The sequence below is a fragment of the Anopheles cruzii genome, chromosome 3, assembly GCF_943734635.1.
Source record: "Anopheles cruzii chromosome 3, idAnoCruzAS_RS32_06, whole genome shotgun sequence".
Classification (NCBI taxonomy): Eukaryota; Metazoa; Arthropoda; class Insecta; order Diptera; family Culicidae; genus Anopheles; species Anopheles cruzii.
Window position 1 is genome coordinate 42,946,821 of NC_069145.1, and position 21,997 is coordinate 42,968,817.

The following is a 21,997-nucleotide window of genomic DNA, read 5'->3' on the forward strand; positions in this document are numbered from 1 at the left end:
TGTAAGGTGGTTCATGTTTTGAATGTTTACTTCGTTGTTTATGCATTTTCTGAACTGTTTCCAGTTTGCTGAGCTGTAGTCGTAGATCTTTTTCGTCGGTTTTTCTATTGTGATTGTGTGGTTTATGTTGAAAATTACTGGTTCATGGTCGGATGAGAGTTCGGCTATTGTGATAGGTGTTGACATTTCATGATTTCCGTTTGTGATGGTTAGGTCTATTGTCGATGGTGAGAATCTATTGCACTTGGGGAAATGTGTGGGTGTCTGTGCGTGGTGGATGGCGAAGTTTCCTCTTTGACTCAACTCAAACAGGATCCTGCTTGCCCCATTTGACGTTTTACAGTGCCACATTCGATGTCGGGCGTTCAGGTCGCCGCAGATGAAGTAGCTTTTGTTGCTTTTCGTCAGTTTTCTTATGTCGTTTTTGTATTTTTCGAGGTCCTTATTTCCTCCCGGGTGGTATACTGATGTGATATTGATGTTTCCTTTTTTTGTGATAACCGAGATTCCGATAGATTCTATTTTTTCTAATTTGAGGTCGCGAAGAATATTGTGTTTGATGTTTCGCCGCACCAGGATAGCTACTCCACCTTTGCTGCCATCATTTCTGTCTTTTCTATGTATGTTATAGCCGGGGATTGTAAGTTTGATTTCAGGTTTGAGGTAAGTTTCGGCTATTGCCATTATGTCAATTTTATTGCTTTCTAGGAAGTGGATTATTTCAAGTTTTTTATTTGAAATACTGTTTGCATTCCAGTGGCAAATTTTGAGTGAATTTGATTTATCCATTGAAACAATATTTCTGGATGACTTGGAAAATCACTGTGATTTGTTGTTCTTTGCTATTACAGTTTCTCATGAGTGAGAAGGTATCAGTTATTATGTTTGTTATTTCGTCTGCTGAAAATAGATTTGGCCCTTGATTGGCCCACTGTGCGGGTCTGTTTGTATATGTCGAGTTTTTTGGAACTGCCGCTTGTTCACTTGGTAGATGTGGGTGAGACGGCAGGGATGGGAAGTTGGTTTCGTCGAGCTTAGGAGCGGGACGATAGATTGTAGGCGTTGGTGTGCGTTGTGGACGCGCTGGGCACTTATAATAGTTGGCGGTGTGACCGCCGTTACAGTTTGCACACTTTAACAAGTGTTCGGGAATTCTGCCTTTTTCTTCCATCGTTTTTTCGGCGTGTGGGCAATCGTCTGCTTTGTGTGCCCCTGCACATTTCAGGCACTTCGGCTGTGTGTAACAGTTATTGGCTCCGTGGCCGTACTTGAGGCAATTTCTGCACATCATTGGTGTGCCGTTTGTGTGGTAGTGGTTCCATCTTACTTTGCAGTATCGGATCGCGTGGATCAGTTTTAAATTCCCGAGCGTTACCGTGCCCACGGGGAAGTGTAATAAAAATGTGGCCTGATCATCGTACCTCTTGTTTCTGATGTTTAGCTTTTTGATTTCGCTTGGGTAGACCTCCTTTTCGTTTAACGAGGTTTTTAGTTCCTCGATGTCGCAGTCGGCCACACCGCTCAGTACTATTTTTGTTGTCCTACTCTCGGGTAGCTGAAAAGTGTAAAATTGCACTTTGCGCGCGTGTAGGGCCTGCACCACCTTGTTGAAGTCGTGTGTCGTGGTTACTTGTACCTGAATTCCCTTTCTGGTGACATTTGTCATGTATTTGATGACTCCTGCGGCTATTAATTTGCTGTGCACATCTCCTACCGATGTGCCCGTTACGTATATCGGTGGAGTTTTTTTAGATTCTGTTTGTGGCGGAGTGGAGTTTTTCTGCTCGTGTTTGGAAATATTCTCCCTTGGTATTTGCAGATCGCCGCTGTCATCCATTGGGAGAGCTTCGAAAATATTTTCGCTAGCCACCGGCTCGCGGCTTCTCTTACTTTCACTGCGCAGCCCGCTCTCTATCGGCCGTTTCAGTTTGCTTGTTGGAGCCATTTTTTTTTTCGGTAGCCGGCCCCTGGCTAGCACTGTCACTGTGTCTAACTCTTTGCTTTTGTTCACTATCACACCTGGATGGAGACGAGCAACAACCGCTCCCGACGGTGGTTTGTTCGAGACTGGTAGGTAGCACAGTTGATTGCGTAGCTTGCATGGAAAAATGTCGTAATAATATTGCACGATACGGTCAAACAATATTTTTTGCAATATTACAACATTGCATACAAGTTTTGGAATATAAAATTTGCATACCAAATTGCATGAAAGTCACTGGTGCTACCTACCAGTCGCTCCTGCTCCCCTAGTAAAATTTCAGGTTTTTGGGATATTTCTTCAAAAATTTTTTCAGGTCGTCTGGCCAATGGCGCAGCATGCGAAAACCTCTACGTCAGGTCGAGAAGAAAAACGCGAGTAGCGTTTTCCCAAATGTTTTCCCTGAAGCTTCCGACGGAAACTGATTTTCTTTCGTGCATTGCTTCGAATCTTACCTTACTTTCCTGCTCCATTTCTTTCGGTGGCCAATTTCTTTCCAATTCCAGCGGAAATAAAAAATATTCTAAAGACGGCTTTTGCGCTTTTAAGAGAAACTTTATTTATTTATTGTTATTAGAACGGCCAGAGCCGTATCAGGCCCCAATTTAAAGTTTTACATTCAAGCTAATGCTTTGTCGGGGTTCGAACTGACGTTTTTCGCTTAGAAACCGAATAATCGGAGCAGCGAGACGGATGATCTACGAATGAGCCACTTTAAGAGAAAATGTTCAGGCATAAATACAGCCCGAGGGTCTTAAGGAGAAACACATATGGTCCCCATTAGGCAGCGGCCCGTAAAGCTAATCTCCTCCTGCAGTCGTCGTCCACTACATCCTCCAGCAGCTTTGGCAGATAGTCCGGGCGGCCATGGCGAACTTAGTCTACCGAGAGGCCGCCGGTGATGACAAACAGGGACACTACCTTGCCCCACGAGATGTCCACCTTGAAGAGGTCGCGGGCGATCGCGCTCAGCAGCACCGGAGCAGCTTCCGGCGTTTTCAGCTCGCCGCGCCCGAAGCGGTGTAGATCCGCGGCTACAAGCGCTCCAGCTGTTCGACCACCTGGTAGGATGAAGAAAGGACGGTGAGTGACACACCTACTGGGTGACGTTCCCCTGGTCAACGATCCGTGCAGTCGCTGGTGGTAGCTGCCGGTCACTGTGAGGTTGTCGCTGCTGACGGATAACTGTCCCGGTACGAGTCCCCCGCCGTCACTGCCGCCAACATTCACGGGAACGCAGTCGGACGCTATAAAAAGTATTTTATGTCCGTCTCCTGGTTTTAAGCTACCTCCCCACCAATTTTCGGCAAAATCTATTCAGCCGTTCTTGAATAAAAATTGTTTTTCATAAAACAAAGTTAAGAATCAACCTTTCAAATAAAAGATCAAGCATCGAAAAATCAAATCGAATAACCAAATGAAAAAAACGTTTATTTGACCATCCTAGATATAGATTTTATCTATTTTGCTTCCCTGCAAAGACCCCAGCGTTCGTTAATGGCAGATGGACAGATGGATGGATGGACAGTGATGGACTTCTTAAGGAAGAATTGTCCCATATGTTAGATTAATGTTTAGGGAATTGTACATTCGCGAAATAAACGCCAATGGAAAATGGATTTACTGTCTTCTTCAGCCCTCTGCCGTTATAAGTGATTTTTCTTCTACAGGCTGCAACCGCCAAGCCAACGAGACAACGTTAATCTCTGTGGCTTACTGTAATGTTGTATATTTACGGGTTGGGACTATCAATGCATTAGTAGCACTTTTCACCTCGGATTTCCGCCTAATTCGGCCCCGTTTCAGTTCAACCGAAACATCAGCTTGCGCTTGGTGCACCACCTGTAAGTAAGTTCTACTGCAACTGTAAATATTCTAAACGATTTGATCGATACACGACGACTCGTACAGTGGTCAATCGGACGCAGCTCTTTATATATTAGAGAATATTGTGTTACAAAAATTTAATACTATAAAAACATGTTTTTTTTTCCTTTTTCCGTACTGGTTTACAGTAATATAAGGTTGGCTAAAAAGAAATCGACGTTTTTTGGGTGAACTTCAAAACTATATTTAACAGGTTTCCAATGGTCCGATTTGCGTCAAATATGCACCATTTTGTTGGAAAATTTGTTGTCTTTTCAAAGGTAGGCTTATAATGTCTATTTTGTAAAAGGATTAGTCGTTATTGACAAAAAACTCGAGAAATCCATTTTTATAATCCTTTTTTAATCTCAGTTTTTCATCACTCAGAAAATTTTGTAATGCGCGAAAAAGGTGTCAATCGCCTAGTGCAAGGTCCGGACTATACGGTGGATGCATTAAAACATCCCAAACAAACTTCCGGACTTTCTGGTGAGTCACTAAAGACGTGCATGACATTTAGTTTTCCTGATGGAACACAACACCTCTTTTGTTGGCCGATTCTGGTCGTTTCTGGTCAATTGTCATCTTCAAACCGTGCAGATGTTGGTAGTAGAAATCTGAATTTATTGTTCAGCTACAGGGAAGTGACTCATAATAAACTATTCCTTTCAAGTCCCACCATATACCCAGTAGAACCTTCCTAGTCGTTATTTCTGGTTTGGCCACAGGTTAAGTTGCTTCACCTCGCTTAGACCACGACCGATTTCACACAATATTGTCGTAAGTGACCCATTTCTCATCCCCAGTACCCATCCGTTTAAGAAATGGTTCGATTTCATTCCGTGCGGCCAAAACTGTGCAGATGGCCATCATGTTTTTTTTATGTAAATAGGGTGGCGTCCAAATATCGAGCTTCTTTGTGAATCCAGCTTTGCGCAAATGGCTTTAAGCTGTTCGATGATTGATCTTTAGCTCCTGGCCGATGCTTTGAATACTAAAATGCCGATTTACTTTGATTATTTCTGTGATTTTATCGACATTTTCGATGACGTGTCTGCGTAGGCTTTAACATAAAAAATAACTGAAACGTGTAAACGAAACCAAAATTTCACCCAGCTAGCTGTTAGAGTATCGGCAGCATAAACATCATGCAAAATTTCAGAAGCCTAGCTTGAGTTTTCGCCTTTATCGGACAAAAAATGTAAAATGTACCGAATTTTTTCTGCGTTGACCTCCATTGTTAACACCCTGTAACTCACAAACGAATGGAACAAACAAAAAACAATGAAAGCATTTTTTGAAGTGTAAAGAATCAGCTTTAAAACGAGCCTAAACTTGAAACTGTACGATCGATACTTCACAAGATATCGATCACTAAAGGCATCTATCGTGAAAAACGTCGATTTCTTTTTAGCCAACCTGATATTTAGTTTTTCGATTAAACAACCTTTGAAGGCTAGGGGGAAATATAGAAATTCTTCTACAAAACGGCTTCTAGTTGGTCCGGTCCTACGTATCCTGTGGAATCAATAACGATCCGAATGGTAAAATCTCTAAACTAACGCGCTACGCGCAAACAGTACACTAACTATCCCGAACGTTAAAGCTACGTTTCGTTTCTATGTATTTGGCACGAGTTACCGGATTGAACGATCGTAATGAGGGAAGCGCAGCTTTCGACACAGACGTGCCTCGCAGGAAGTGGCGGACAAACGTGTGACCTTGATTACGAACGTGTTTGGAACGAGAAGATAAAAAAAACTTGCAATGGCCACCTACTCGGGAGGCCCCGGGGCTACGTTTCATTTAAACATGACGACCACGACGATCAAAAGGATGACGATCAGCACGAGATAGAAGTTAAAGTTGAAACCAACGTCGTGCCATCAGACGGACTCCTGGGCCAGCCGGTACTCGTACACACTCCCGCGCTCCGTAAACAGCTTCACCGGGCCCATTCCCGGTCTGCCCGCTTCGTTCGCCTCATCCGTTTCCCCCGGCACTCCGTACCCTCCACCGCCGGGTGTTTTCATCGAGAATACATCGCCCGCCTCAACGCCGATCGCCGTTTTGGCGCCAATGTTCATCGTGCGTGGTCCGGCCGCACGGATCAGCAGATTGAGTCCCGGCATTCCGGGGCCACCGCCGGCCGCACCGTACGGCCGCAGGGTACGACGCTCCGTCAGTACCGACAGGGTCATCGGGCGCCGGAACAGCAACTCCCGGTGAACACCTTCACCGCCACGGAACTGCCCGGCGCCTCCACTGCCGTCCTCTCGCAAACTGAAGCGCTGCAGGATGATCGGATAGCGGAGCTCGAGGATTTCCGGGTCCGTAATGCGCGTGTTGGTCATGTGCGTGTGCACACCGCTCGTTCCGTGCCAACCAGGGCCAGCTCCACTTCCACCGGCCACCGTTTCGTAGTAACCCCACGCTTCGTCGCCGATCGTTACGTTGTTCATGCAGCCTTGCGACGCCGCACACGCACCGAACGCGGCCAGCACCGTGTCGACGACCCGCTGCGAGGTCAGAACGTTTCCCCCGACGACGGCCGCACCCTCCGAGGGGTCAAGAATGGAACCGGCTGGAATGATAACTTCGATCGGCGCCAGGCAACCCTGGTTCAGTGGCACATCGTATCCGACCAGACAGCGCAGACAGTAGATTAGCGCCGAAAACGTAATGGCCCGCGGTGCGTTACAGTTCCCGGCCACCTCCACACCGGTGCCGCTGAAATCACAAACCGCCGAGCCGCGCACCTCATCGATCCGGACCGCCAACCGAATCGGAGTGCCATCGTCCATCAGCTGCTCGGCTTCCAGCACCACCACCGGGTCCGTGGTGTCCGTGGTGCCGCCTTCCGATTGCCTCTGGCGCGCTTCCCGTGCCACCTTGCGCAACATTTCACGCACCGCCAAATCCGCGTTCGCCTGCATGTGGCCCATGTACGCCTGCACCACTCCGAGCCCGTATGCTTCGATCAGTTCACCGACGAGCGTGATGCCCTTCTGGTTGGCCGCAATTTGGGCCCGCAAATCGGACAGATTGTCACGCAGGTTGCGCGTCCCGGGTGCGCCCACTTCCGGAGCCGATGCCCTCGTGAGTCGCTCCACGATTGCGTCCTCGCGAAAGTGGCCCCCCTCGACGAGGAGGAACGATTTAAAGGCGGCCCCTTCCTGGGCCAGCGAAGTCGAGTGCGGTGGCATCGAACCGGGCGTGATGCCCCCGATATCGGCGTGATGGCCACGGGAAGCGACGAAGAACACGGGCGATGACTCCGACTCGGACTCCGGAGCAAAGACCGGTGTAATGACCGTCAGATCCGGCAGATGGGATCCACCGGCCTGCGGATGGTTCGAGAGGAGGACATCGCCCGGCTTCAGGGTGCCGCCCCGCACCCGCAGCTGGTACTGGACCGTTTCCTGCATCGCCCCCAGGTGGACCGGAATGTGCGGTGCGTTGCTGACCAGCCCTCCGTCCGGTCCGAAGAGGGCGCACGAGAAATCGAGCCGCTCCTTGATGTTGGTCGAAATGGCCGTCCGCTGCAGGACACGGCCCATCTGCTCGGCGATGCTCATGAAGCGGTGATTGAAGATACTCAACTGTACCGCATCGAGCCGCTCATCGACCCGCGCTGACCGGCCGCCCCGGTTTAGCTCGATCGTCAGATCACCACGGCACGTAATCGCTGCACTCGCTCCCGGTTCGATCACGATCGTCGACAGCCGATCGATAAGGATGGCGGGTCCGGCGATCGTGTGGCCGAAGCGTAGCTTGCTGCAATCGTAAACCGGTGTCACCAGGGCTCCGGCGTCCTCGTAGTACGCGACGGTCGTTTTCTCCGCGTACAGTGGCCCACCGGAGGCGGCGGCCGCTTCCTCGACCTGCGGCTCATCGAAGAGCGTCGCACGGCCACAGCCACGCACGCGAATATCGTCCACCAGGATGCGACGTCCTTCGAGCACGAACCCAAACTCACTCCGGTAGCGATCGCGGAACGTACGGCCAAAGTCCCCGAAGCCGTACACCGTGTGGGTCGCCGTTTCGACCACCCGATCCGGGCGGCACATCAGCGCACAGTCCGTGCCTTCGTACCGCAGGTGCAAGTACGGTTCGAGTTGGATCGTTTCGGTGGCCAGTGAGAATCCTTGCAGCTCCAGCTGCTCAACGCAGGCCGCCGAGAGGGCCTGCAGACGTTCCTTAAGCTGCGGACGACTTTCTTCGCACAACTCCAACCCGCACGGTTCCTGCGCTTCGTGCACTACATCCGCCAGCGCCATCCCGTACGCCGACAGGATACCGGCGTACTTGTGGAGCACCACCCGGTGCATTCCGAGCTCGCGCGCAATGCTACACGCGTGCTGACCGCCGGCCCCACCGAAGCACGCCAGCGCGTGTCGTGATGTGTCGTATCCGCGAGCTTGCGTTAAAGCACGGATCGGCCGACACATCGCCTCGTTGGCAACCCGCACGAACCCGAGAGCGACCTCCTGCAGTGATAGCGCCGACCGACCGGATTCAACCAGATGGTCGTTAATTTCCCGGCGCAGCACCTCAAACGCGGCCCGTGTCGCTTCGTAGTCGAGTGGTTCGTTCTCGCGGGGTCCGAAAATGGCCGGAAAGTACTCGGGCAGCAGGCGACCCAGGATCAGATTGGCATCGGTCACCGTGAGGGGCCCCCCCTTCCGGTAGCAAGTCGGTCCCGGATGGGCACCTGCCGATTCGGGTCCGACGACGAACAGACCGGCCCGGAAGAACAGCCGGGACCCGCCACCCGCCGCCACCGTGTTGATGTCGAGCTGCGGGGCCTGAATCGTAACGCCGGCGGTCGTGCTTTCGATCACGTGCTCGTAGTTGCCCGCAAACCGGGACACATCGGTCGACGTGCCACCCATATCGAATCCGATTAGGTCCATTCCGTCGGCGTCGCGTACACCGGTTACCGCGTACCCAACGACGCCACCGGCCGGTCCACTCAGAATGGCCCGCGCACCACGGAAGTGCTCCATCTGCGTCAACCCTCCGTCGCTCTGCATGAACAGCACTTCGGCACCGCGCAGCTGATCGCGAAAGCCGGCCCGGAAGCCGGCCAAATAGCGCTCGACGTGCGGTGTTAGATACGCCTCGGCACAGCCCGTGAATCCACGGGCCACCAACCGGCACATGGGCATCGCTTGGTGGGAGAGGGTGACGTACGGGAAGCCAAGTTCGCGAGCAATCGCACCGACACGCAGCTCGTGCTCCGGACAGGCGTAGCTGTGGGCGAGAACTACGGCCAGCGAGTGGATTCCGGACTCCCGAAGGGCGCTCAGCTTCTGCCGCACATCGGACTCATCGAGTGGCACGGTTTCGAGGTAAGCCGCATCGGAAGCACCGCTCAACCGGCGCCACTCACCCGCAGCCGCCAGCTGACACTGGCCGTCCTGAGCCGGCACGATTCGGGCATCGATTTCGACCACTTCGCGGTATAGGTTCGAAGGTTTTTCGATGTTCTGTGAAGGGTGAGAAATGGTGTGAGTCAGATGAGGGATGGACAAACCAACATCGGATCTTACCAGTTGGAATATTTTGGGCCGCGCCTGGTTGCCGATCTGCAGCAAATCACGGAAACCCCGGTTCACGACGAGCGCCACCGGATCGCCGGCCCGCTCGAGCAGGGCGTTCGTCGCCACCGTCGTCCCCATGCGCACCCATCCGATCAGCCCGGTGTCGATGAGGCCGCTCGGCGTCAGAGCACGGCCACCCGTTTCCTGCTGCAACACCCGCCGGATGCCTTCGGTCGGTGCGTCCGCGTAGTTGGCCGGATCCACCGACAGCAGCTTGAGCGTGCGGACGGAGCGGTCCGGCGTAATGCACAGCACATCGGTGAAGGTGCCGCCGCGGTCGATTGCGAAATTGTACTTTCCTTCGCCACTGTTGTCCATGCTGCCCACTTGGATTGTCGAAAGCTAGCGACGATGCGAACCCACTTGCCGGACTGCAAGACACTTGAACACTGCCGCGAGAGAAGCTGGAGTTGGGTCACCTGTAAACCGACGGGAGACGTGCGATAAGCCACAATGATGATGGCAAATACGATGGCACCTACCGTCCGTCCGGAAGATAACGACGGCTAGGCAAACAGCGAGTCGGAATATTCACACGTTCGCGGTCCTGTTCCAGAGGGGCACTTCCTCTCGCGATGGCTCTTTCAGCACACAAAACACTCTAGCTTCCTCCGCTGGTGTGTCTGATAAGAGTAACAGATTGACAGCGGCCAGTGGCGTCAGCGTCTAAGCCGATGAATTATGTAAATAACAACAAAGTCATCCGCATTGCCGCATGAACAGGCTCTGCAGCATGCGGTGCACATGAACAGCTGTTGCTTGCCCGGGATGAACCAACGAGATGAACCGCAGTACACAGTGAGATCGGATGTCGGGACAGAAATAAGAGCAAACTTTCCTCTTAACACTAGATATACCACACCAGTCATTTTGACTGGTCGGGCAGTTTGAATGGCAAATTTCCACTACATGTAATTTTTTTTTCCCCAAATGATGTTATGACTTTTAATAGCTCTAAGCATAGAATACATTTCACAAATAAACTTTTTTTTATATATGTTGGAAAAAAAAATTTTTTTTTTTTTTGGAGATTTATACCATGACCAGTCAAAATGACTGGTCCCTTATTCCATGAACAAATTTAGGCCAAAAAGGGCAATTGTTGCTCAGAATATGATTGGGCAGTAGATTGGGCACTCCAGACCATTGATGTGTGCAATTATTTTGGAATATATACGAATTTGTACAGAGTTAGAAGCCTCTAGAGTTTTGGGGAAAAAGTGGAAAATTACGCAAGCAAAATAGAAGGCATTCTTATGTAGTTCGGCAACGTAGTAGATAACGTTCTTATGTAGAAATTGTGTCCAACAAAGTGATAAAAATTAAATGTTTTCTGTTATATAAAAATGTATACAAATCCATTTATCGTTTACAGTTAACATTACTAAACTTGTTTTAATTTTTTTATAGACTTTTTTTTAACACTTGAAGTCATAAAAAGCAATTTTTCACATGACCAGTCATTTTGACTGGTCTGGTATAAATAGGTATATTGAAAACGGTGGTATATCTAGTGTTAAAAAGGATACCTCTGCTTTCAACGAATTACACTGCTGGCCAATAAAATAGGTAATTGTGTAATAAGGTACAATTTGAACTCTACTAAAAAACCAATACTCAACCACCGGTCATCATACTGATATTTAGATGCACTAGTTTACATAATTTTTTGGCTATTGGTTTATTTGATCTTGCTGCAATCAATTTACAATTGTGAATCTAAAAAGAATCGTTGTTTCGTGGTAGAACATCCAGAATGGGCAGAAGCACTCATTGCAATCCCTGAGGAAAGAAAGGTTTTGAAGAATCTGCGCAACGAAGGCGCGACGTACCGTCAAAGTACTAGGAAGATCAGTAAATTTTTTTGAGAAAACCTTTGTTGTGGAACAAAACAAAGGAAACGCAATGTAAACCAAGGAAAACTAAGCCAACGACAGATCGTCGCATATCACTTTTGGACAAAGCGGATCCGTTTGGTTCGTCCTGAACGATTGAACGATAACAAATAACATTATTAGCCCAAAAACTGTCCATTGGCGGTTGCAAGAAGCTAATCCACCAGAAGGAATTGCTCGAAAAGTGCCACTACTGATTAAAAAAAAATTGCTGATCGGGAAACAGTTTGCTGCTCAATATCGTTCTTGGGAAGGTCCCGAGGGTTACGAAAAATTTGCATAATATTTTAAGGAACGACGAAACCAAAATAAATTTGTTTCGTTCGGACTCTCAGTGTAATGTTTACGACCTGTTAGCAAATAATTCCATCCCAGGTTTACGAAAAAATCTGTAAAACATGGAGGTGGAAGTATCATGATTTGGGGATATTTTTCATGATCTAGTATAGGTCCCCATTTCAGAATAAAGAGCACCATGATTGCTTTCGAGTATAAATCAATCACGGAAGACATTAGGCTGCGTTACGCAGAAGAAAACATGCCACTGACAGGGTACATACTTCAACAAGGAAAGGACCCCAAGCATACGTCGAAGCTTAAGCAAAAGATAGCTGGACAATATTTTTCAAACAAAGATGAATGGTGGCAAAAAGTGCAGCAGGAATGGTATTCCATTCCAGTAAAAACTTGCCAGGAATTGGTCGATTTGTTTGAAGTTTGGACTAATTTGAAATAAACTGTTGACCTTTGATATTAGCAAAAGTATAAACCGTGTTCGTTAAAATTCGTTAAAGTTTGCCTTATTAACCTAGTATTTGCCATACCTACCTATTTTATTGGGCAGATACTTTTCACTGCTTTCTGTTGTAATTAACGAACTCCTAGAATTTTTCACCTCTTTCAGATTATCTTTATCTTATTTTAGTTCTATTATCTTGCGCTGTCACTGCAACACCTGTGAATCCAATAGGTTGTGCCAGCCATTTTATTGGCCAGCAGTGTAGCTATCAAAATGTATTCTTTTCACCCGGTGTTTGGCGCTCAGAGGCTAAAAGGAAAGCATGTACTGACCTTTAGGAGACGTGGCCAGGCAGGAGGCTGTCGGATGCAGTCAGAACGATGAGCGTATGTTTCCTGAACGTCGTAGGTCCATCTGTAATGCAAAAGATTCTTTCACACACCAGGGACGCCATACGCTTCGTGTTTCGTTTGTATTTCACTATTTTGTGGTTGCGTTACAACTATTACACTACCGATAGTGATGCTGGGGGGGGGCGGTGTGTTGAAACTTTTAACACCGCTGCAGTGTTGTCGTTCTCCACACCTTCGGCGGTGACACTAATCTGAATGGTTCCCATTGTTTATAATTCAATTGTGTAAAAGTACTTAAATCTGAGAGGCGCTAAGGTGCAACACAGTGTAGAATTGCCGGAATTGGCCATGACGCTGTGGGCATGACGTGAAAAATAAAACACGGATTTACTGTTCCAGCCTAAAAGGTGATGGCTATTTTCTAACTTTGATCGCGTAGTATTACACGTTACTAGTTCCTGCTGCCGCTAACCTGCTCTAAGTTCGTCGCTGTAGTCGTATCGCGCGCGCACTACTAGGCGGTTGCAAAACCGGTTATAAGTTAGCGTGTATTTTTTGCCCTGTTCCATTTAAGTTACTAATATACAAGCATATATATTTTCATGTCCACAATCTAATCTGTTATTTTCTGTTTTTGAATCATTATATTAATTACCCTTTTTGCGTTCGTTAGCTATGCTGAATAATATCAGTATCTCTCTATTGTATGCATTGCTTTCGGTATAGGTTTTTGTTTGTTTGTTGGTTTCGTTTTGCGGCGCGCCACTCTCAAGCGCATTTTTTTTCGCTGGTGCTAAATATGATGCCGTTTTAATGTCTCCTGTTGCTGCTCGGCGCGGGACTGTGTTTGGGGCGCTGCTAGTGACGAATGTGTAGCTTTTGGGAATACAAAAATCGATCTCTTTGACTCTGACCCAGTGACTATGTCTATGATGCGAGACTGCTCAATGTCTTAGCTAACATGGACATTGATTCCCTCTGTATTTCCCTTTAAAATAGATCAGTTTTTATTCAGTCACCTCTGTGAGCCCCTGAACGAAGGGCCAACAATGGCCCATTTTCTTTGAAACACACCGTAGCTTAGTGATATAACATCTCAGAAGTAGAAGATTTCAACACGTTCCCCGGCGGAGTGATTTACACAACAACAGTTCATATCTATCTCGCTCCAGATACATTCGCTTTAAAACTCGATAAATCCCCTGCCGGTGTTGCAAACGCGGACCGCAGACCCTGTAGCAGCAGCGTGGCTTTCGCTCTTGTTTTGGTGATTGATGATGTTCTAATCAAAACGGTCAAAAGTAACAACATACGCCGCCGGCAACTGCTTCCTTCACCCTAACTGAATCACAAACAGCATGCAGGTAGTAGTATTAGGTAGTACTGTTGTCAAGGTATCGCGGTAACCCTAGGTGAACTTCGATGCAATTTACACATGTGCACTTCTCTTTGTATGATCATAGTCTGCCCTGCACTCCACCCCAATCCGTAAAATAGGCTCCGATATCAAACGTACAATAAAGTTACGCTCGAGCGAGTGTTACAACACAGCAAAAATAGCAACAACCCGGTGGCTGTATTTCTCTTTCCGTTAACTTATTATAGCTAAAAAGTGAACAACAAAGAACGTACATTGTGGTGTAGCAAAACCCAAACGGCGCCACCTGGTGATGATGCACGTTATGCACAGCGGTATGAGTTTGTCATAAAAGAGAGTAATAAAATAAGTAAAAGATTAACGACACTATTCTGCAAGAATCCCGTCCCCGATAGTTGGTTTGTCTGTGTGTGTTCCCGTGTTTCTTCCTGTATCCCTTGTATCCCCGTCACCCCACGGTTTGGCATGTCGCAGCCACGATCACATATTCGCACGCGTATTTAGGGACGCAGGAAGCGAATGCCCTGCTTGTTACGATTCTAATTCGACGCGGTGGCCGTTGCATTGGTTTTACAACAGTTCTCACCGACCCTGCTGCCCTCACCAACGGCGCCCACTCCGTTGATGGCGACATGATGTTTACATTCGGCCACCAACGAATGGAGCGGGTTGCCGGCGGTGCTAGTACTGTTGGCCGATGCCATTGCTAGCGGTAGCCCCCCGAAGGATCGCTGGAATCCGCCAGCGATGATGCTTCCACCGTTCATCGTACCGTTGCTCGACGTTATCGCGCCGCTGGTGGTAGTCTGCATTTGGCCAGAGGAGGAGGAAGACGAGGAGACGGGCGCTGGCATCGCCGTGATGATCGAAATTCGCTGATAGCAAGGACCGCAGAGCCGCACCGGCTGATAGAACCGGTCGTCGGGGAGGTGAGCGGAAAACTCGGAACATTCGGCGCAGAAGATCTGTCCGCACGAGCGGCAGTGGTGCTTCCGGCGGCACAGACTGAACTCCGTTTGGCACGAGGTGCACCGCGTCACGGCGTGGTCCGGAACCCAGAGGACGCTCGTACTGCCCACGCCGCTGCTGCTGTACTGCATCTGCTGCGATGAATTCGCCCCGGACGATGGAGCACTACGGTCATCGACCGCTTCCCACGAACAGTTCGATGCGTTTTCGTTCATCGAATCAACCATCTGCAAGAGAGGGACAATTATAGCAAACCATTAGCGAATGTGTCATTTGGAAAGTCAATTAAGGACAAATTAAATTACAACTAAAAACAATTGTTTAAATGAAACGCATTAGTGGAAAACCCCTATTTTTCGTTAGCACAGCACGCGTAAATAAATCCTACCGGCCTGGCAGCTGCATTCATTGCCGTGTTCATTCAACGGTTCATTTCCTGCGCACCACGAGTTCATGCCTTGTAAGTGTCCAATTAGCAGCATTCTTGGCCGTTGCTCTAAGCAACTGGTCGAGTTTTACCTCCCGTTCTTGCACAACGCCTCGATAGCGCAGTCGGTAGCGCGTAAGTCTCATAATCTTAAGGTCGTGAGTTCGATCCTCACTCGGGGCATTGCAATACTTTTTTCTCCCATTGTTCTTTTTTATGTACTTTTGCTATTCGTACCGAATTTACGTATGGTTCAGAAGCAAGCAAGAATATTGTTAGGAACACGAAACGTACAAAATGACAGATAGACAAAATTCAAACGAAACATATGCTCCATCAATGCTTTGTCCGGTGTATTGAAGTTAGTAAGAGTAATATGATGGAGCTTCAGATGGTGGGGGGTTTAATATAGGTAGTTATCAGTGTTACATAATACGGATACGCACATACAGACACACACGCACACAGCGAAACACACAAATACGGCACGGAGAGTAAAAACAGTAAAAGAAAGCTCTTTGCAACGCCACTGACCAGTTGTGAGGATAGCTCATCCACGAAACCATCGACACTTCCAATCCGAGACACACTTGTGCCAAATCTTCCCATCACCCCGCGCGACTCGGCAACGATTGCTTCCTCCTCGTCCTCCGCACTGCTGATGTCCCCAGCATCCGCATCACTGTCAGTCACCGAGCTGGGAGTGGTTCCATTATCCTTCCACGACGGTTGTCGTTGTCGCTGCGGATGTTTCCTGCCATCCCCAATGGCCGTGAAAGTTCGAACCGTTGTTCTAGGAGAAGTGTAATAGGACGGCAGGTTTCTTCTCTGCTTCGTGCGGTCCAGAAAGCGTCTGATCGTGTGACAAACGTGTGCAGTGCGCGTAAAAAGTCGTTGATGTTGAAGCACTTTCTCTCGTAAACGTTCTGACTGGAGCACACCTGTAGGACACGCCATTGGAGATGTCCCTGTGTTCGTTTGCTCCACTTCGTCTTTTTCGTCGTCGGTTTCATCGTCGCCGTCGGCAAACATTATCAACTGACGGAGTGATGATGTACGATCAACGATCGATTCGGTCATTTCCGGCGAGACCGCCATCCGGCCAAGTGACAGTGGTTCATGGCAACGTTCCCGGCAGTTATTCCGGCCGATTACGCCCTCGACCGATTGGTGCCACAGCGAGAGGGCGTTTAGGGATGGTGAAAGAAGCGAGTTACTCGCAGCGACACAGCAACAGAGTGTCCTAGAAGCGGTAGTAGTGCTGACGGAAGTACTATTGCTACGGGCCTCACCACCATCGCCATCGCAACCCGTCGTGGTGATGGTGGTGGCCGTGAAGTTGCTAGCAACGCTGGTAATGGAAAGGTTCACCGGCACCTAGTGGTGGTATTGATAACACAATTGTTCAACATACACGAACTGGGGAAAGGTTGGAATTAACGGCAAGCATTTCAGGGGGGTTGGCGGTTGGCATATGCCCACCAAGAAATGGAGGGAAATCCGAAGACGCAGCAGGGAGTTATGGAAAAGAAGCGCATATTTTCGTAAAGCCAACAGTGCCACACACAAGACAGCGGAACAGATGGTTCAAAAATTGATGAAGGGAAGAGCATAGAAAAGAAATGGAAAACAAAATAGAAATCAGCAAACAAATAAAAAAAAACAACAACGGAAACGAAAGGGATTGTGTTTCAAATAATTTGTCCACACATAGTTTCGTGTCTTCAAACCGAAAGCCAACACTGAGGGGGTTAATTTAAGAAAAGATTGTTTGACCCGGAGTTGAGAAAGTATTTGCGCACGGATGTGTCTATGTGGGATGTGTGTCCGTAGTTGATCAGTTCTTAGCATGTCCAAAAAGTGATTGGAATTTCAGAAACATTGCGCGTATTTGCCCCGCGTGACAAACAGTGCCCCTATTGTCCCGAAAGTGTGAAGCGTTTCTTTTTCAAAAGGAAAAATAAGTAAGTTATTGTGGTGCGACGAGATTTAGAGGTGAAGAAAAAGAGGATGCTTCTGTTCGACTTCTGTTCAGCTACCTACCGGATCATCATTGCCGTAATGCTGCTGAACACTGCTGCAACAGTGCTGACAGGTCTTCTTCAGTAACGCTAGCCGCGTGGCGTATAGTTCGCGTTGTAAAGCTTCTTCCCGTAGCTGCAAGAGAAGACCGGAAACAAAAGTTCAATTGAAAGAAACAAAAATGTATCACGAAGGTCTAGAAACTAAAAAAAAAACTGTTACTTATAATTCAACTATGTTTCAATTAGAAGAACCCTAAACAAAACTGTACAGGCCTATTGTGCAAAGGAGCTGTTCCATTTTGGAGCCTTTGTTCGAAAAATAGTAAAAAGGAAACATAAACAAAAGTTTAGAAGAGAAATTACAAAGAGCTATGAGAGGTAGTAGTCATAAAAGTAGATTTTCTGGTAAATTATGGTGTACAGATTACCCTGGTTATGGAATTTGGTTATTCCTTTTATTAACTCTAACACCTTTGTCTCTTACCCGATGTTCGTAGACGATCTGCTGGAGTCGCAGATTTTGTTCGGACAGTGCGTGCGCTAACCCATCCGGGCACGAGAAGGTGGCAACGGGCGGTCGGTCGGCTGCATACGGTACACTCGGTGGTGTCAGTGGCAGTGACCGTGCGCCCGGTGTCGAAAATCGAGAGTGTGTGGCACTTGGGGATATACTAAATTGAAAGAAGGTGAATGGAACGAAATTTTAGTGTCTGCCTTTCGGTTTCAAATGACACATGCGATCGGATCTGAGCTTGTACCTTCCGTTGATTGGTTTGTTCGGGCTCATAAGATCAGCCTTCGAGTTGGATGAGTTTCTTCGTCGCCGTTCCTTTTGTTGCTGTTGCTGCAACATTGATCCCGCACGGCAAACGTCGTCGGCATTCGCGGGTGGGTGATGTTTGCCGACGCCATTGATTTCGAGCTGTTGAAACTGCGGCTGAATGAAGATGCTTTCGTCCATCATCATCATCGAGCTTAGCATCGCGGGAGGTGTTGGCCGCACCGACGGGGTCGTGTTCGTTTTCGGCTTGCTAACGCCAGCAGTGGAACTGCTGTTAGTGATGTGAGCTGCCGTTGTTCGCAACATTGTACTATCGCTTCCGCTAGTTCGATCTTCAGTAATGTGCTTATCGGCCAGATAGTCCGGCTGATCGTTCGGTACCGCGGCGCTGCTGCTGGCGTTGTACGACCGTGCGGTAAACAGCGACGATGATTGGTTTGATAATTTCTACCGAGAAAGAAGAACAGATCAAACGGTTAGACACGTGGTCTTTTGGAACGGTGAAAGAAATGGCTTACCCTATCGTAATGCTGACTATCACTATTAAAATCACATCCATTGCTATCATCAGTCTGAGTTTTTGCCGTATAGTAACTACCCCCACCAGAGGATCCGTCCTTTGGTGCCACAGTCGTTCCAAATTCGCCATTCGCCATCAGCCTTTCCCCGCTGACACGCCTCACACTACAACCGGTTCTTCCGCTGCTAGCTAAGCTAATACTACCCTCTCTGCTGCGTAGTTCACCTGCGTCCAGCGATTCCTTTCGTCGACTTTCGTGAACATACCGCACTTCTTCGTCTGCTACATCGCTCAGTGTTTGGGTGGTCAGTGGTTGATACTGATCTATCGGCACCAGCGTATCGGTGCTGGTTTCGATGGAACCATGCCAAGCGCTTTGCTCGAACGTCACGGATGCAGACGGTAATTCTGAAGAATTCGGTGAACATGAAAGCAGCAATGGATCTGGTGGAGGAAATGTCGTAAAAAATGTCCCAATTAGAAAGAGGTTTTAATTGAAATGAAATGTCAATTGCAAATAGCACTTTCGGCAGCTACAATGAGGTGAATTTTCTTAATGTTAGTTAAGAACGCTTAGGAATGAGAGTCCATTGCCTAGTCTTTCGCTAATCTTAATCGCTAGAAATCTTAGCACAGCTGAACCCGCTCTTTAATTACACTTGTTGAAATCATTAATTTAATCATTCAAACAAAAGTGTGAGAAGAAAGTACAATACTAACAAAAAATGTGGAAGACAAGAAATGAACTCGTGACTCTGGGCCCGTGATTAGGGAGATGTTAACATAGAGCCACACGACGGAAGCTTCTCCAACAGTTTAATCTAACTGATAACAGTTCACTGCCATCGGTTTCTAACTCATCACAACGCTCCGACGTAGCATCGTGTAAACTCATTAAAATGAGAACAAAACAACCGAATAAAGAAAACAAAACGGGCATAGAAATTGCGTCTAATCATTGACGAATTAAGTCTATCGGGCTGCGAGCGCAGATGGAAAGCAGCCAATTCAAACAATTAGTGATCAAAACATCCGAATGGTAGCTTATTCCTGCTTTCCCGCTGTGAATGGGAACCCGCAAAAACCAATGAGACGCTTCCAGTGGAAAACTGATTAAGGTACCGGTACACGGCAGAGCACCGAATGTGACGTACGCCGGTTGTGTTGTTTGCGCATGTTGATGCTGAACACATAAGTGCAATATGAGTGTGTGTGTGTGTGATGGCGCGCTTAATTTCATATGTTGATTTATTTGTACAAAGCTTGTGTAATCATTTATTGATAAGCGTTTGGCGAGCAGCTGCTCTAATGCAGGCCCTGAAGCTACGTGGTCGATGTGCGAGAAGTACGGTCTTCTGCGCGAGTCTGTGGTCAGTTACGTGGCCGTCGAACTACATGTAAACCATCCGGTTATGGATCATTCGTCGTAGATCTCGTTCAATAGATCATTGCGTGGCATTTATTGCTAAATTACTACTATGTTAAACATTTGTTCCATTGAGTCGAGGCATCTTTTTCATTGAAAAGACATCGTCACAATCACAATGTTACGTCCAACACTATGATTATCTGTTGGGACATATGTGTAGCCTCCCCAAAATCGTCTGCTACCCTTGATCGGTTTCCGAACGTGAGCGAAATACAAGGACGAAGAAAGTCAACGGGACGTGCCATGCAATCATTGCACCTGCAATGCATGGGAGAGGCGGGCGATCGATCTTTCAACCGCGTCACAGTTCTCCAAAGAGCATGGAACCATTTCCCCTTTGCGGCCATAGCTTGCAAGCGCAATTCCAACGATTTGCATTCTATCGAACACTCCTGTGCGACCAACGTCCAGTTCCTTCCGAAAGTCGCTGCACTCAGGCGAGCGGGAGCGAAAGAGGGTGCGCGTTTCAGATGTGCCGCCGAAGGAAGTGCTTGATCAGCTTGAATAATCGTTCGTATTTACCGGCTGCCAATGGTCCGCCCACAAAACTGCTTCCACCGGAGGAACTGAGGTCGACACTCTCCATCATCAAATCACTCTCGTTGGTCACCGGGCGTCCCACCGTAGTACGGATTCCTAGTCCTCCAATGCCACCAACGCCGATGCCGCCACCACCACCACCACCGTCCGGTATGTCGTAACCGATGGTCGTACGGTAATTTTCAATCTTGATGATGCGCGAGGTATTTTCATCAATATCATCCACCGACAGCCGCTTTTGTTGCAGTGGTGCTGGTGCCAAACTTGGGAGCGGAACTGGGGAGCAACGGTCGTGTGGGCTACTGCCTCTGCGCACGATCGTCGGCACAGTTGGCAGTTCGGGAACAATCGGCTGGAAGCGGTAACTACTTTCGGTCGCCGTGACGGTCGTGGCCGTGGGGATAATGGTAGCGGCCGCAGCGGATGCGGCCATCGATACGATCCCGTCGAGCCCACCACCGTTCGCAAAGAGACTAGAAGTGGTGGAAGGTGGGGCAGGTAAATCGCCATCGGTCGCCATCGTGGGGCGCTTCCCAATGATGCTGCTTTCGAGCTCCTCGTCCGATTGGTTTAGTTCTCTGGTAAGACTTTGTAACTTTTGAGTAGCGTGCTGAATGCTAAAGGAACTGGCGGAGGCGAGACTGGAGGTCAATCCGGGATGTAGCAGCATGCCACCACCATGGTGGTCGTCGAGCAATAGAGGCTGAGGCGAGGATTCGCGATCGGAAGAGAAGTTTGAATCGGTCAAGCTGTCCTCCTGCTGAGCCAGCTGCTTGAGCGTGCACCCTGAGCTTCCACTGAGAATGCTGTCGGAGAGGATGATAGAGAGACGGTTAGAATACTGTACCTCTTTCGCGGCACCCCCTGGCTTCTTACCTTGAGGGATCGACGCTCATGCTTGGGTCACTGGATCGCCGTGCCAAGCCACCAACGCCACCAGCCACACTATTGGTAGCCTCCTTGATATCACTGTACGAACGGGTTTTTGTCATGGAACCGTTCAGCCCGTCCTGGCCTGCAGCTTGCGGGACAGAGGGACCACCGTTCGCGGCGGTACCGTTTACTATTGCGCCGTTCACGTCAGCACCCGTGAGCGGTGCATTGTCGGCCCCGTTCGAGGCGCCGACCGGAACCGTCGTCATGGTAGAGCCGGACCCAACCGCTCCCGGATAGTCCTCCGAGGGGTTGGCCTGCTGCTGACCACCGCCCCAGCTGCCAAGGTACACCTCGGTCCAGAGACGCAGGTCGCGTACGTTGTGCGCCGGCCACAGGACACGCTCGCGGTTCGGCATGTACAGGTGATTCTTGTAGATCGGCCCCGACAGGAACGGCCACACGGAGAACGTCCGATCGGGGACGCTGTTTTCCTGCCGCTCTTTCACCGTGTTGCAGAGGAACGTCCCGAACAGGCACGAGTGCGAATGTTGCGCTAGTTTAATCTGCGAACGAAAACGCCAAGCGGTTAGGGTGGGAGCGGAATCGGAAGCGT

At 48.7% G+C, this 21,997-nt stretch overlaps 2 protein-coding genes and 1 non-coding gene across 5 annotated transcripts in view; 1 reads left to right on the plus strand and 2 right to left on the minus strand.

Moving 5' to 3' along the window:
* Nucleotides 1-3,429: 3,429 nt before the first annotated feature.
* On the minus strand, nucleotides 3,430-10,046 carry LOC128274968 (5-oxoprolinase). The gene is made up of 3 exons (XM_053013323.1): nucleotides 9,936-10,046; nucleotides 9,403-9,872; nucleotides 3,430-9,339 (listed from the first exon to the last, which is right to left on the minus strand). The coding sequence occupies exons 2-3, from the start codon at nucleotides 9,769-9,771 to the stop codon at nucleotides 5,734-5,736; spliced, it is 3,975 nt and encodes a 1,324-aa protein (XP_052869283.1). The 5' UTR covers nucleotides 9,772-9,872; nucleotides 9,936-10,046; the 3' UTR covers nucleotides 3,430-5,733.
* Nucleotides 10,047-12,561: 2,515 nt separating this feature from the next.
* LOC128275459 (myotubularin-related protein 4) overlaps nucleotides 12,562-21,997 on the minus strand; it is a 28,604-nt gene continuing 19,168 nt past the window's right edge. For all 3 annotated transcript variants that reach the window (XM_053013962.1, XM_053013960.1, XM_053013961.1), the window contains exons 6-12: nucleotides 21,385-21,947; nucleotides 20,491-21,314; nucleotides 18,538-18,983; nucleotides 17,997-18,466; nucleotides 17,723-17,909; nucleotides 17,258-17,371; nucleotides 12,562-15,014 (exon numbers count right to left, since the gene is read on the minus strand). In XM_053013962.1, the coding sequence (XP_052869922.1) occupies nucleotides 14,358-15,014; nucleotides 17,258-17,371; nucleotides 17,723-17,909; nucleotides 17,997-18,466; nucleotides 18,538-18,983; nucleotides 20,491-21,314; nucleotides 21,385-21,947 (3,261 nt within the window). In that variant the 3' untranslated portion in view covers nucleotides 12,562-14,357. The remainder of the gene's footprint in view (nucleotides 15,015-17,257; nucleotides 17,372-17,722; nucleotides 17,910-17,996; nucleotides 18,467-18,537; nucleotides 18,984-20,490; nucleotides 21,315-21,384; nucleotides 21,948-21,997) is intronic.
* On the plus strand, nucleotides 15,325-15,397 carry Trnam-cau (transfer RNA methionine (anticodon CAU)). Its single transcript has one exon. It is a non-coding gene; the product is annotated as a tRNA-Met (tRNA).

What these genes read in the sequence shown, in the direction of transcription:
- LOC128274968 (XM_053013323.1), bottom strand. Translation starts at nt 9,771, where the DNA reads ATGGACAACAGTGGCGAAGGAAAGTACAATTTCGCAATCGACCGCGGC. An exon ending in GGCCCAAAATATTCCAACTG is followed by an intron (nt 9,340 to 9,402) that starts GTAAGATCCGAT and finishes CACCCTTCACAG; the next exon opens with AACATCGAAAAACCTTCGAA.